This window comes from Telmatherina bonti, assembly GCF_933228915.1.
Source record: "Telmatherina bonti genome assembly, chromosome: 14".
Classification (NCBI taxonomy): Eukaryota; Metazoa; Chordata; class Actinopteri; order Atheriniformes; family Telmatherinidae; genus Telmatherina; species Telmatherina bonti.
Window position 1 is genome coordinate 28,350,254 of NC_136612.1, and position 16,751 is coordinate 28,367,004.

The following is a 16,751-nucleotide window of genomic DNA, read 5'->3' on the forward strand; positions in this document are numbered from 1 at the left end:
TTACTTAAATCCCCATCCTGTTCCCCCTAGGACTATAGCTGCCAGGAGAATAGCACCTGCGATGGACCCTATTATGATATTGGTGCCACTGGGACCTGCGCAGAGGAAGGAGGGGAGCAGGAAGGGTGCGGAGGAGGAAGAAGGGCAGAAACAAAACAACACCACTAAAAAACACACGTCAGAAGACAGCATCAGCACTGTACATCAACAACATCTACTAGAGAAAGAGAGAGGCAGGTGGTAAGGTACCTGCAGACAGAGACAGAAAGATGAAGGGGAAGAGGAGGAAACCAGCACGTGGGGTGGAGATGGGTGAACAGGCGGGTGGGAAAAGGGAGATCAGGGAGACAACAGTTACAAAAAGAAACAAAGGAGAGAGTGTTGTATTACTTTGTTCTCAATCCCCCTCTCCTGCTCTTTCAGCTGGACACCCTCCTGCTCAGGGTGGCTTTTTTGGCCCTACAAGAGCAGCTGCTCAATTGCCCTGTGTCATTGGCAGACTGCAAGAAAGTATAAGGAAGACACTTGAAAATGGCAGTACCACCACACACACATTCATTAACACACCGTGTTAACACATTTTCTCATGGATAAATACGTCTCACTACACACTCGCGCTCTTCCCACACCAAAACCAAGACTCAGCAGGAGGGAAAACACTGCGTGGTCTGTCAAACAATCAGGTGAACTGTCCTACTGTGTGCTTGGGGACAACGTTTGGTTCCACTACATAGAGAAGCTACAGTGCAGTGATGATGAGTAGACTATGAAGGGGATATGAAAAGCAGACAGAAAGAGAGATGTGGACAGGTTGAGGGCTGCTTTGGACCTTTCTTCTCTGGGCCTGTTGGTACTGTTGGTTCAGGGATGGGATCAAAGACACTGCAGTCCTTCCCTGTGTAGTCCCTGTCACAGATACACTTCACCTCATTGCTGCAAATCTGCAAATGAGCAAAGACAGGTAAAATACAGCTTAAATTGTTGTGCTCATAGAAAATAATTGTTTTCAGCCAAAAACTGTTTGTTTTTTTTAGCAAAAAAAATCCTGAATTTTATTCCAAATTTACTTAAAAGAAAGTTGTACAAGTATACTATTTAGCACATTTTTAGATGCCAGAATCTCACACAAAAAAAAAAAAATAAATAAAAGTGACAAAACTAACCAGGCGCATATATTTACAGTATATTTTCTTTTTCAGAAAAATACAAAATATTCCATTTTTTTATGTGTGATTTTATACATAAATTTCCAAAAAGGTTTAGATGAATATTAAACCTAGAAATAAAGTAAAGGATACAAATGATATGTAAAAACTTTACTTTTCCCCCAGATCTTTTCCTTTAAATCCATATTGTCTAAAGCTGTGTGCAGATGATGGCATTACCCCATGATCAGAGCAAATGCGTCCAAAATTAGACCCTGCACAGGTGCTGAGGTTGAACGCCGCCACAGGGAGGCAGCGTCTCTCCAAACACATCATGTTGGGACCACAGGGAGTGCCATCCTCTACATAGCCCAGGTCTGAGCCGTCCTCTAGCAAAGCATGGCCACCTCTGAGTGAAGGATCCAAATGAGTCAGAAACATGGGAGCAGGGAGAAAGATTTACGGAGCAGAGAGATACAGACTACCAGCTTACTTGCAGTCCAGGTACTTGTTCTGATGGTAGAGAGTGAAGCTGGTCACTTCGCCCTGCAGATCACCAAACTTTGGCTTCATGGTGACATTGGCACAGAATAGGAAGCCACATAAAACATCCCTGAGGTGAAGAGAAACAATTATTCTTCTAAGTTAGGCTGTGCTCACATATAACCAGAAAGAAAAGCAGATCTTTTATTTTTGCTGATCCAGAAATAACAAAGAAGTTAAGAGTAACTCACGGTTTGTTGCACTGCAGCCAGCCTTCCCCATCAGGACCCCGACCACAGTTTCCTTTCTCTGTCCCCTCAGCGTTCAACTTCTCATAACAAAACCTGTCTGCTGAGTCTAAAAGTGGAAAACAAAGCCAAACAATCAGACAAGGAGTTTATATAGCACATATGAATGTCTAGTTGGATGTTAATGCATACTATAGCCCCAAAGTCCCTTGCACTGTCCATCACGAGTTCTGCATCGTCCACCATAACATCGTCCCTGAGGGGGCGAGACGGTGTTGTTGAAGTAAACTACAGGATGAGCAGCAGACTAGAAATCATGACACACAACAGCTCTTACCTGTGTGTTATCACATATGTAACCATCCAGCTTGTGGACATTATGAGGACACTGCAAAACAAGTAAAGTACAAAAATGATGGATATATTTTCAATGTGATCAGACAGATTTGGCCAGGCTGATTAGTGCTTTTGGAAAGCTTTACCTGGCTGGAGTCTCCAGTGCAGGTTTCTGGGATATCACAGTCATTCACGGCCTCTCGACATACAACACCTCTCTGTTGATACTAGGAAACAGAATCAGTAGCAGGAGATAAATATTTGATATTTGATATTTGATAAAATGCTGCCAAAAGGTAAATGAACTAGTGCTTCTACTGCAGCCAGTCACACTAAAGAAAGGCAACAGTGGCAGAAGTGTCACAGACAAGAAAGGGCATGCCAATGACACATCCTGTGGAGAATGAGCAAAATGTGCAGACTTTTCAAAAGCCCAGATGGCCCAGTTTTCCACCAGCACCTAAACACAGCATGTATTTAAGGAACTGTGAGGAGCTGAAGAGTGCATGGTGTGATCTTTTTTTCCATCCATCCATTCATCTGTCCGTCTGTTCATCTGTCCATCCATCCATCCATCCATCTTCTTTCCTTCCTTCCATCCATCCATCCATCCATACATTCATCCATCCTTCCATCCATCCGTCCGTCTTTCAGTTCGTCCATCCATCCATCAATCCATCAATCCATCCATCCATCCCTCCATCTGTTCATCTGTCCATCCATCCCTCCATCTGTTCATCCATCCATCCATCCATCTGTCTGTCCATCTGTCTGTTCGTCCATCCATCCATCCCTCCATCTGTTCATCCATCCATCCATCCATCCATCTGTCTATCCATCCGTCTGTTCGTCCATCCATCCATCCATCTGTCTGTCCATCAATCCATCCATCCATCCATCCATCCATCCATCCATTCTTCTGTCCGTCTGTCTGTCTGTCCATCTGTCCATTCATCTGTCCATCCTTTCTTCCATCCATCCATCCCTCCATTTGTTCATCCATCCATCCATCCATCCGTCTTTCCGTCCATCCATCCCTCCATTTGTTCATCCATCTATCCATCCATCCGTCGTGTTTCCGTCCGTCAGTCTGTTCGTCCGCCCATCCATCCCTCCATCCCGTTCATCCATCATCCATCCGTCCGTCTGTTCGTCTGTCCATCCATCCATCCATCCATCAGTTTGTCCTTTCATTCCTCCATCTGTTCATCCATCCATCCATCCATCCATCTATCTGTCTGTCAGTTTGTCCTTTCATTCCTTCATCCGTCCATCCATCCATCCATCCATCCATCCATCCACTTGTTCTTAGAGCAGGAATTGACCCTGCGATGAAGTAGCTCACTTCTCTGTCTGGCTTACAGATCAACTCACCTTGCAGCCACTACAGCAAAGTCCATTACTGCACATGGCATCATGGGTAAGCGTACATTTTTTACAGCAGGCTCCTCCTCTGCGAGCACACTCCTGCAGCCACAATCACAAAATAAATAAATAAAAACACTCAAAGACTTTCCCAAAACACTACATTGTATTGTACCAGTGAGAGGTGCAACCCATCTGCATGAAGTTCAGCAGTCCACTTACCACCTGGGACCCACAGTCACACTCTTCTCCTAGTTCCACAAAGCCATTTCCACACTCTGGGGGATCCAACAGCTAACAAAAAATAAACAAAAAAAACCCACCCAAAATAATAATAATTTACAAGGCGGCTGAATGGAAGTATATATAGAGAAGTGGATTTCCCTGCATAGCCCTCACCTTATTGGGCTTGTTGAAGAGGCAGCTTCCACCCCCCTGGAGCAAGAACTGAATGTACTCATCAACACTGCAGCGAGAAAACTTTCTGGGCAAATAGAATCTGTGATCACAGACACAAACACATATAAAGATCAAGAAATGAAATAAAATGCAAACAGTAATGTCATTTTCTGCCAGTAAGGAAAGCCAGATCCACCGTGGGTGTCTGTGCCATCACTTTGCAATCTGATAGAAATGTTACCATCTGCAGTAAGACATTACTTTAACAAATAATCAAAATCTGTATTGTTCCATCTGTCGAGGGGAGCCCAATCCAAATCACTCATGTAGTAAATTCTTTTAGTTCACTATTTGTACTTCTTATATGGTGCTCTAGTGTGCACAGTTACTACAAAATTGCTTTAAATACAGGCTGTGACATTAGCAGCTTGAGGATTGAGTGAAAATCAAAACATCCCTCTGTTACAGGCATTTAATTGTGTAACTGAGGGAAATGAAGTGAGGAAAATTGGAGCTTAGAGGGATTTTACCCAGTGTCTTCCATGATGCAGCCTACCCAGGCATCTGGGCACCTGCAGTCACCTGTGAAGAAGATCAAACAGGGGGAAAGTACAGGTGAGAGGTGTCCAGATGAGAAAAATAGCAAAGTTCTGCAGCAAAAAATGAACAACTTTATCAAAAGCCTTTCTGTGATACTGATGCCAAAGTAAAAACCACATTGAAAGAGCACTGATCTCTTTTTCCTCACTTAGCTAATTAACCTGATGGCTCTTCAGCATTAATCATTGCGCTCATTGTTCTGTTGTAACAAAACCTAAACTATCATCCCTTCATTTATGGATGCAGGTGACTAATCATTGAATGTAAAAGATTGACAACAGAAGAGAATCAAAACCCATTTTTCATGTAATCCATTCAACTCAGTTCGAAGCACAGAGATGCCTGTTGTCTTACCTGCAGAGGCTCGAGCATTATTCCACCTCATCCCAATATTTTGGCCAAGACTCTGACACAATGTGATGGCCATGGCACCTACACTCCCATACTGAAACAAAATCATACGTTTCAACATGTCAGCCCTATTTTAGAGAAAGGGGAACCAAAAAAATGATTACATTTTGAAAATTAGTGGAGGGCAATTTACACTTGAATAGATTTATGAAGAGCTTAAATCATAGTTCTGTCCCATCTGTTGCTGTTCCCTGCAACCTGATGTGCACCTCCCCAGAAATAGCGAGCACGTTTGGGCTGAATCTGAGCTGCTTTTGGCATTAATGGCTCAGTTACAGAACTGGTTGTGTAGACCAGAAGTAGATCAGATGTCAGTTGCCAGCCTGTCAGGACCATGGCAAGTCTCTTGTCGGCCACATGTGGTCCAGAAGTCAGTTTTTAGTCTGGAAGTTGAGAAGTAGTGCAAGTAGGCCAGATATGATCTTAATAGGGGAAACCTGCATTTTGGCAGTTTGCTCATGGTGGTCACGTGGCTGAGTTTTGATAGCCAACACCATAAATCAAGGCCACGTTTGGGCCAAACATGTTTTGCTAGTGGGTTATGGTGGAGAGGTCATCTGCAACAGGGTATTTAACCTGCACAGACAATGGAGTTGTATTCACCAGAATGTACATGGAGCCAGAATGAAAAGCAAAGTTAAAATTTAGGGTAAAAACACATTTTGTGCAAAATATTGACTAATAAGGGAGATATAACAATGGCTTTTTTTTTTACCGATTGGTCTGAAAAGGTGTTGCTAAACAGATTTTATTACTGCAGGGCAGATTTAACCTAACTGTGAAATAGTTGTCAGTAACCCTTCAATCAAATGAGCAGGCATGCGAGTGATATGTCTCCCCGCATGAGGAAAAGAGAATGCTGAGTCATCAAAATGTGCTATAAAAACGATTTAAAATATGAAATAAAAAAACCAAAACAAAAAAAAAAACCAAAACATTCTACAGAGAAGAGATTACCATCTTTATTTACTTCAACTACCTACGGTACAAGTCCTTTATGGGGAACAAAGTTTGGATAATAAACACACTTAGATAATATGTTTCCATGACCTATACAGTACAACAAAATGCTAAAAGATTGAATTTTGGTTGTAAAGTAGTGAAAATGAAAGTTTGTTTGTCTTATTTTTGCATGTCAACCCCAATCCTGGCCATTAATTTAATCCCATTTCTTTATCTTGTGAAATCCGGAATATTTTGCGGATTTTTGTTTTGTTTCCTTCTGAGGTAATGTGGCTTTAAAATGTGCAAAGTTACAAATAAAGTCCACTCTAAAGGAAGTTTTTCTCTGCCACAAGAGTCCAGACTTATCTTCCTCATACGGCACTGTTTCCATATAATCTGCGTGATGATTAGTTGGGGACTATTTTGATATGTCCCAAGCAGAAAATCAAATCAAGTGAGATTTCAGACTAAACAGTTTTTTTTAGGATGACATTTTCATAGTTTTCCTCACCTCATTAATTCCTCCTCCTCTCGTCAAAGAGCACACCCCTCCTGTGTAGGCCGTCCCACTGCGGCTACTGTGAAATGTACGCCCTCTGTGGAGAACAGGGAATCGTGTTCTATCATCTCCACATATATCCACTTCAAATGCCAAATAAGCCTCAATAACAAAGATTTTATTATTAATCAGGATATAAAATACATATTCTGCGATCTCTTACGAGAAAAGGTGGACAACGTCACTCTGCTCTCGGATGTTGTCCTTCCTGTACTTCATAAAGTTCTGTAGTGTTATCAGTGGGTCCTCGACAACTGGCATCATGTTTTTAGAGGTCCAGGTCTCCATGGCAACAAGCACAATCCTTGTGTTCAGCTGTTCTTGAAAGATCTGGGGACCACAGAATGCCTATTAGCTTTGTTATTGTGACTGGAGAGCCGAGAGCCTAACTCTGCTCAGAGATAAACCATTTCCAAATGTGGAGCAGAGCACACACATCTCAACAGGTGGTGTGTATGTGTGTGTGTGTGTGTGTGTGTGTGTTTAGAGTTTACCAGCAGGAGGATTTCAGTTCTTACCGTATCTGCCGTGTTGACCACAGCTTTGGCAAAATTCTTGGTTTGGCTGCTGGAGCGGCGCAGCTGTACAAACTGTGGAGAGACAAAAACAGACAGATGGCTGAAGAGATGGATCTTTAACACACAATCACACACATTGTTGTACAGATCCAAAGCGATAAAAGAGACATCTATAAAGTTGCGTTTCATTTAATCAGTTTTCTTGTTCTAGAGCATCATTTTCCATGATGTTGGCTAGTGTGAGTTTTGGACAAGCTCAGACAGATTTATGTGTAAGACTCAACCAGCTTTAGCACACAGATATTAAAATAATTAAATCCTCATTTTGTGTGATTTTTACAACAAGAGCCTTTTTTTCTTTTCTTTTTTTTTTTTTTTAAAGGATTGTTACAATTGTAAAAGTTAAAGCGCCATTTAACTTTTACAATTACAGCCATTTAGGAGTTTTAAAAACCATTTAGTTCATGTCCAGATGAACTGAAACAGAAACTTTTTTTAGTTTAGTTTCTGGCTTAATTAGTGGATTTTAACAGTGCTGGGCGCTAACCTTTCGATGCTCCTCTTTGTTTCCAAACCCAATTATTTTAGTTGTATCTTTATTTAGCAGAAGAAAATTCTGACGCATCTATCTACTGAATTGACCGAGGCAAGCTCTTCAGCCTTGAATGAAGAGTCCCCTGGTGAGGCAGTAACTTAGAGTTGAGTTTCATCAGCAATGATGCTTTGTTTGGTTTCTACCAAACATCGTGCTGTGCACTATGATCAGCCACCCCCACCTTGATCTTGTCTGTCCAAAAAGCATTTGTGTTTCAGATGAAGCTTTGATAATCTAAGCTGTATTTCCATGTTCTATTTAGAGAGAAAAGTCTTTCTCCTGAAAAACCCTGACAAACAAGCTGTTCTTGTTCAGCCTTTTCTAATAAATTTTAACATTTAACATGCAAATCGAGGCCTGTAGAATTGACATGTAGCTATTGGTTTTTTGTTTGTTTGTTTTTAGCACTGTTTGAGTTCATGTGAACTCGCTTGGCCATCCACTCTGGGAAGTTTGGCAACTATCTTGAATGTTTTCCACTTGTAAGCAATTCTTCTCACTTAAATGATGAACGCTGCATTGTTTAGAAATAGTGTTACAATCTCCAGGTTAATAGGAAACGTGCTTCGATAAGATCATGGCTGATGTCTTTCCTCCTTGGCATTGTAATAACACACACCAGCAAACGGTCCTACCTTTTGCTTTTATGTGATGCTTTCAGATGATCAGTGATTTGATCAGCAGTACCTGGCAGCTTTTTATCCTTTGAATTTAAAAAGTGTTTTTATTCATTTCCAGAGTTATTAGTTGTTCAGTGAGGACACAGATTTTCATGCATGTATTTTCATTCCCCTGTGTGAAACGCTTTTATATTTTTGCATTACTAATACTGTAAGAAAGTCTAATCAGGTTAACTCATAATTAAAAAGCAACTTTTATTATATTAACACTGCTGTACAGAGATTTATTATTTTCTTTAGTTTTACACTACCACTCAAAACTTTGGTCACACTTTCCCATTGGTTTTCATGGGAAAATGTGTCCAAACTTTTGACTGGCTGTGTATCTATAGAAACACACTATTGTCAACTACAGTTATCAGACAAAAAAAGAAAAAAAGCAACTGTAGGTTATTCTCGTATAAAATAATATCTTATATGTAGCGACTGATGCTAGTCTGCCTTCCTGACAGCAGCAGTGGGCATGTAGACAAGGAGAAGCGAGGGATGCGTGAAAACCCCCTATCTACCAAATGACAAAGCATCCCTTGACTCACCATATCATTGTCATTGACCACCATCAACTCAATATATTTGGTCTCAGTCTGGACAGAGGGTTTGCGAACAGATCTCTTGGATCTTCTCAGCCCCCCAGACGCCTGCTGCTCTGCAGTTTGGTCCAGTTCATTTTCACTTCCTCCACTGTCCAACTCACTGTCTTCGGCACAGTCTGAACACAACAAGAAGTAGAGATGCAGTTCGAGAGATGTTACTTTTTCACAATAGTAGAGAGTAAAAAAAATAGACCCATCTCAAGTATATTCAATAAAAAAAAAAACAACAACATTTTAATTCTTTACAGTTGTGACTCTGGTTATTGAGATGTAAATGTTAAATTTAATGACCAACTTTATTCTGTTTGAAATGTCTCTTAGCATTATTTTCTTTCTCTTTGTTCAAATGAGAAAAATAAAAACCTTAGTTTTTACTTCTGTCTTCCACTTGTCCAGTTTCCTCACAGTTAAACTTCACAGCATGCTGAGATACACTTTTAACTAATACCTTTTTTGGTATCACCTTATTAAACCACAATACAACCACAGAGTTGTGGAAAAGCAGACAATGCCCAAAGAAGACCTTTAGAAAACATGAAGGGCTTCTTCAATAAGCACGGTATAAAAACAAAATAATAATACTACGAATAAAAGGTTTCTTTAAAGTACTATCTGCATCACTATGTACCTGCACAGTAGGGAGAAAGTCTAATATCAGGCATCCTGCGGATTAAGTGAGCACCATCGTCCTAAAGAAGAAAAAATCCAGATTAGAAAATGACAAAATCAGCATCCAGACTCCATCTAAATTCTGTCACCATCCCTTTAACTTTTATAAATGTTCACCTGTTTGCTCCCATTGTGAACGGGCTCGATCCCATAAGAGAAGAAACCATCAGAGAACATACCACTGAGAAAAACATCAACAAGTCAAAGTTAGTAAGATGCACCGTTGGAAAAAAAACAACAAAAAACTGCTTTTAGGTAAACACAGCGGTAAGGAATCTTTAATGGTATAGATATACTTCCACGGATGCACTCACCACAGGCCATGGCAGGTGGAGACAGCTGCCCAGGACTCTGGTAAACCTCTTAACCTTCCCTGGTAGTAGCAGTGCTCTCCTCCCTGTGGAAACAACAAACCTTTGTTTCATAAAAAAAAAAAAAAAAAAAAAAAAAAAAAAGCTACTCCTGACCCACTCCAGACTTCACAGGCATGCTTTCACTCCATTACATATCACGACAGGTCAGCATAGTGGAAAGAAAATACTTCATACGCCACTCTTCTCTACCTCTCTGCACACAGCTACGGTTGTGGCACAGTTTGTGACCTACTTATGTCTTATGTTGTACTCTACTCTCGTGTGCTTCACTCACAATAGGGGTGGAAGAAAGCCCAGTTCAAGAACCTCTTCAATAAATTAACACTCGTGCTTACCAACAAGGTTAGATTTAAGAATGAGTAGTGCAGTAAGCAGGCTGCAACTCAAGATTATGGCATTACAGAGAAATCTGCTTTACAAGGGGACACGGGTGAGGAAGAAACAACAGGAAAGGCGAGAAAGTCCGTTTCACCAGGATCAAATTGAGCTCAACAGGACGTCTCAGCCTCAGAGAAACAACGCCTCTGAAGGAAATGTTGACAAAAAAAAGACCGGTCTGGTGGCATGCCACCCCGAAAACATCACGCCTGCCATGTCCAGCAGCAATGGTATCATCATGTGAGGCCTCCATCCAGCTGAGCCACAATCTGGTCTGACTGCAGGTCTGCACACCCAGCCCTGCACGCGTTCTCTCTCCCAACACTCTGCGCACAAACCGACTGTCTGCAAACACACAAAATGCCAAAGCTCATCGTCCTTTTGCATTAACTGGCATTTTACTTCTTATATCCTCTCCTCCTATTCTTCCTCTGGCTCCAGCTCTGCTCTTCCCTCCCTCTTGGTCTTCTTTCATTCTCTTGGCTGCCAAGAACTTAATGATACTACTGAGCTAACTGGTTGCTATGGAAACAAGCTCATGATTGGTCAGGGGGAGCGAAGGAGAGTTTGAAACGACTGTGGGTGGGGACATGTAGTTCTGGCTTGGTGGGTGGGTGCTTGAGGGGTAATGAGTGGCACATATGTACAAAACGAAAAAAAAAAAAAAAAAAAAAGAAAACATTAGCTGTCCCTCCTGGCGAGCAAACTGCAGTCACATTCTTCTTCTCTGTTCTGATGCAAACTCATCACATTAAATGTTGTTATCTGTTCCCTCTGATATCTTCACAATCCTCTGGGTGGGTTTTGGGGCTTTGCACCGCTTCTTTTTGTCTCGGCCGTCAGCGAAAGGCCGCAGACTTCCAGGTAAACCACTTTTGTGCAGCCCAGTAAATTCTAACAGCTACACAGCAGCCTACTTTTGAAGCAGAGTACATGATGCACTTTCTATAAATAGATAAAACAGAAGGATGAGATCAAACTGTAGAAATATCAATAAAGCATCTCAACTACCTTAAAAATGAACCTAAAAAGAAAAACAAATGGAAATCATTTACTTTGTTTCCAATATCAGAAACGTATTTCATGTAGTTTGTGTTAATCTGCACTCTGGATGTAGAATTATGTTTGATGAAATGCTTTGGGTCAGCTGAGGAGTACATCTCATGTGTCAGAAGAAACCTGGTAATTTACTGGCATCATGTCAGCACGTATTCACAAACCACACAGAAAATCTTACCAGAGACTGCAAGGGTCTGCCGTCGTGGTTAAAGTGCCGCTCTACATAATCTGAAGATAGCAGGTGACTGCAGCGAGAGAAGAGATATCATCAATATCTGCACCGGCGACAGAGTGCAGTCAGAGAATATTTACAAGGGGATACCTTCCATTGGAGGTTTTCTCCTCAAATGTATTCAGCAAAAAACAACGCAGACCTTATTAGCATGTGTTATTATTAAAATTTGTATGTGTCTGTGATCGTGCCACATTGGTATTCCCCATCTTGTCTTGTAACATAATAGTGGCGCTAAGTGCATTTGTGTGAGAGCAGGGAATATGCTAATGTGAACAGCTGCAGTAAATTAAGAGCACTTACTGATACAAGCATGATGAAAAAGGAGGGGAAAATATCTGATGATGATACTAACTGGTTTAGCTCCAGGTCTAGAGTGAAAGTGTGTCCGAAGGCGTCGACTTGAAAGCAGCTCTGGGCCAAGTGGACGGGCTGAGGAAAGATCGACAACAGTTACAAAGATAGATTTGACATCTTATGAATCAAAGTGTAAAAATAAAAACAAATGCAGTGAAGTATTTTGCTCTGTTAAAGCTGCAGTGATTTAAAAACAGTCTCGTGGAAAATTCAGCAAAATCAATACTGTTTTAAATGCATCTGAGGAGCTGAAATATTATGATTAATAAGACTTTCATTGACGGAGTTAAGCTGCCAGCATTCAGGCAGCTATGACCACAAAGCGCTATCCAGTCGAGAGCTTCAAGACAGTGATGGATAAAGAGGGGCTCGACAGAAGGAAGGCAGGAGGAGGTGGAAAAAACTTGACTGGGATCGTCTATATTGAGCCATGCTATGCCAATGTCCCTAAAGGACAGCTGCCAGCACTGATGAAATGAAGAGACAGGGAATTTTACTGCAGACTAACAGTGGCTCTTCAGCAGTCTTGACTGTGCCAGCGTGGCTTTGATCTCAGTCTGGAGGAACCAGACCGCAGTGAATCACTGGGCTTTTACAACAAAATGCATCACTATCCAGAAATGATTCCCTCCAGTGAAAACAGACAACACATTTCTTACTACTGTCTTGGAAAGGATGAAGAATTACAAGTACCCTGTCATATGTTAGCGTATAGTAGCATTGTTGCGCTGCATCACTCAGGATGAATATATATACCTGCTGTAGCAGGTATATATATATATATACATCCCTGAGTCCATTTACCAGCTACTGACTACGGCACACACATTTAAAAAAATTTATCTTAGCTTATGTAATTGGTGTTGAAGGAATGTTTTGTAATAGCAAATGAAAATGCACTTATGATAACGTAGCTACGAAGTTTGTTCATGTTATCTGCAATGGCACCAGCCTTGTACAAATCAGTTGTACAACCAGCTTTTCATAAAGCCTGTTTATAATTTCCACACTAGCTTCTCTCAGAGAGAAAAGGAGGCTGGAGGAGAAAAAAAACACACAAAAAAAATTTGTTCTGAGGGTCCAAAGCAGGGGTGTCCAAAGCCGGTGCTCGAGGGCCTCTGTCCAGCAGGTTTTTCATGTATCTCTGTTCCAACACACCTGGCTTACATTAAATAGATTTAACAGCCTATGAAGTTCTGCACAATGACTCATGGTTAACTCGAGGCAAGTGTATTAGAGCAGGGAAACATTGAAAACCTGCAGGATTGTGGCCCTTGAGGACCAAAGTGGGACAATCTTGGTCTAAAGCAATGCTGATGTCCTTTAAACTAGTTAGAAAAGACTTCCTCCAAGGATGTATCAATGCTTCCTTCCTTTAGGCCGCACCGGAAGCTTAATCTACTCAAACTCTTTGTCTTCTTAGTGTATTTCTGCACATTTTGCAACAAATCCCAAATATACAGCTGCTGATGAGGAAGATTAAAAGAGAATATGTATTTTATAGCTGGTGTGGTAACTTATGCCTAATTTAATCAACCGTTAACACAAGTCATAACTTTTTTATGCTTTTTTAAAAAATCTAATTACCTCATTTTTGTATTCTAAAATTGAATGACGTTACTTGTAAACCAACACTGCAAACACAAAAACAGTCATAGCTTCATTTACAACCACTTATTGCTAATAAACTCATAAATGGTTTAAAACAATGTGATTCGAAGTTCTGGCTTCTCAAACACTGGATGCAGCATAAAGATGGGACACTGTTAAAGAAGCATTATCTTATGAAATGCACCCAAAAATGTTTGTGTGAAGAAAGTCATTTTAGAAACTGTTGGACTTCTTAAAGAAACAAACTTATATTGTAAAGTTAGTATCACACAAGTATTATTAAGCATATTTTGTCTTTGATTCATCTATGAAACTTCATATCAGCATGTTTACAGAAATGAGAAACTGAGAGCATTCCTGCATCTTTACTATCACAATGTTCATGTCCTGGAAATTTACACAAAGGTGACAAGTAAAATGAAAATCCAACAGCGAGTGTAAAAACCAAATCCTTTTTTTAAATATATTTGTGTGTGTTCAAATGAGTTAACAGGGATATTAAACCTTTCCATTTTTTTCTTTATAAGGATTTCCCTTGATTATGTTGAAAACTTAATTTTTGTGGTGAATTTTAGAGACAACTCTAGCTAAATCCATCAATAAATCAGTTAACAAATTACTAGTTATGCATTTCTATTAATCCCTTTGTTATTTCAGTCTTGATACTGAAATAATGGCAAGCTGTGTAGCAAAAAGCGAGCATACATAGTGGTGCATCATACATCTTTTAACAACAGCTTTCACAACACTGATTAAGAAGAAAACCAAATCTCTTGGTGCTGAGCTGCTGCGTGCCACCAGAACAGCTTTATGAGACCTTGACATACCGACACATTTTTTTAGGTCTCTGTGTCCAGATAGAAGAGTGGAATAGCATTCATCTAAATGCATTCCTTCCAAAGAGAGAGCTGAGGTGGTGCTTTGTGATTGTTGCTGTTTTGCTTGATTGTTTAATAGCAGTGCCAGCAAAACTCTCCCAACAGCATTACAGAGTTATTCTAAACTGTACGAGTCATTTATTAATCTCAAAGACACCTTTGAGCAAATCATAGTTTCTTTTATGCACACCAGATGTTAAAAGTCTCTTTTTATCTCAGATAAAAATAAGAAAAATATGTAAAGCAAAATGCTTCATCTATTTTCAACACAGTCTGATGTGGCATTAAAGAAGAAATAAGTTCAGCACATCAGCCCTGCTGATTCTAAATTTATCTTCATTCCAAGCATCTTTCATATAAAAAAAAGGGAAAAAAGAAACACAGCAGGCTTTGATGAATGAGACAGCCAAATCATGGACTTGTGTATGAAACCATCATCATATTTCAAGTTGTTTGTCATATATATATATCAGTGTTTCTCTTTAAAAAAAAACCTAAATCAATCTAAACTATAATGATAAAATGTATGACTGCTCAGCTTTATGTGCTCTGTCCTAACATCATCATGAACCAGAGAGATGGCTCAGGAAAGAAGACCAAGGGAGTGCTTCAGCCTCTTGGACCATGCAGCACTTCTCATACAGACCTGCTTCATATTTAATGGGGACATACTTTAAAAACACCACTGAATAATGAAGAAGTCACGGCTCAGCACAGTTAGCAGATGATCAGACATGGCGTCTGAATATTACAGAAAAAGGCAAGAGAAGATGATGGCAAACACGCACAAACAGCTCCTTGACATGGTTGTATTTACATACAGTGCATGCTTCAGAAAGCAGGTCAGAGCGCCTTTGCTTTCAGAAATGGTCATTGGCTTGAGCTTAGGCAGGGAAAAAAACAAAATCACACATCTTGCAAGCATTGGACTGGTACTAAACTGCTGCAAGACAGCACCCTGCACTGTCATTCCTGTGAGGCAGCAGAGAGGAGTGCACTGTTACGCAGACAGCTGAAAAAATGAGGTTCCCATCAACAGAATAACAGTCTGTCTTCATGCTGCCCACACAGAGATGCTACATAGCAGAGGGTGCAGCAGTAGACCTGAAAATGTGCAGTGGCTTTTATTCCATGCACTTTTAGCAAATCCTCTTTCGTGATTGTGTAACCTAATTATTGATATTCTGATTAAAACAGAAACACAAGTCATAGGGGATAGTTTTTTTTTTTTTTTTAAAGAGATCTAGTTTCCATTTTATGGGAAGAAACCTTGTCAAGGATCTTTGAGTGTCTCTGAAGGCCAAATTAAGCTTGCTGGCCAAAGAATTCACAGCATGAACCACTGTGAAAATGAAAAAGAATTGGAGATTTGACAAGGAAAAAGGCGAGTTCATCCAGAGTAACAACTTACCATACTGTCCCCGCTGCTGTTCTTCACCCTGGTATCCAAGTAGTCACGAGCCACTTCCTCCTCCGACTTGATTTGTTGCACCAGCCTTTTTGGATATGTAACCTCGGTTGATGTGTCCCCATCATCCAGCTGGCCTGATGGGGTAAACCAGTCCCACATGCCTCCATCCTCCACCGGGTTGCTGTCCACACCTACATGTAGCACAACAGGGAAACTCATTCTGCAGGCTTATGAGTGTACAATGTGGGTTTGGCAAATCCTGGGAAAAGACTGCAACTGTTTCATTAATCAAATGCCATGCACACACAATCTCATCTGAAACATGATCTAGTGGCCTATTTAACTAATTGTCCACTGAACGATGTTTAATCAGCTACTATTTTAAGAAATGTAGGGGATCAAATTAGTGTCTTTCGATGAAAATGAATGAATGCTCTTAGGTATCAGTTAAAAGCCTCACTAACGCCCATACGGGCAAATACAGGCTTTACACACAAACCAGAACCTCAGTGATCCTCAGTTAGGATGTATAGATCTGCCTGGTGATTGATTATAGCGGTGCTTTTAGATTTTAATTGGATTAAACACCGTTTGAAGGGTGATGGGTACGTTTGCTTCAAGTAGGGAAAAGATCTGCTGTGGAAATGTGTTGATGCAGCAAAAATACCGGTTGGCCAGTGGGCTGGTTGGCACAGACATCCCCGAACAATAAAATCACAGCTTACACTGGGGTTAGAAAAAGTGCTGCTCAAGGCGAAAAAAATTGTGGATGTAAAGAAAAACGAAAAGGGTGCTCCCGCTCTTGATCCAAACCCCCCCCCTCACTCGCCTCCCTCTCGCTTACCTGAGACTGCAAGCCTCTCGCCCACTGCAGCAAAGACCATGAAGCACCACACCGCCAGCAT

General features: G+C 40.7%; 1 protein-coding gene across 1 annotated transcript; it reads right to left on the reverse strand.

Annotated features, from left to right (window-relative positions):
* LOC306766008 (disintegrin and metalloproteinase domain-containing protein 11-like) lies at positions 1–16,751 on the reverse strand (the record flags this gene model as incomplete). Its single annotated transcript, XM_079253582.1, has 24 exons — positions 1–95; positions 830–941; positions 1,386–1,554; positions 1,639–1,758; positions 1,880–1,985; positions 2,069–2,132; positions 2,214–2,264; positions 2,359–2,439; positions 3,587–3,679; positions 3,800–3,871; positions 3,977–4,076; positions 4,507–4,558; positions 4,931–5,021; positions 6,444–6,528; positions 6,655–6,821; positions 7,010–7,081; positions 8,821–8,993; positions 9,506–9,566; positions 9,664–9,727; positions 9,861–9,943; positions 11,536–11,602; positions 11,945–12,021; positions 15,847–16,037; positions 16,691–16,751. 24 exons carry the CDS (start codon positions 16,749–16,751, stop codon positions 1–3), a joined length of 2,307 nt encoding a protein of 768 aa, XP_079109708.1.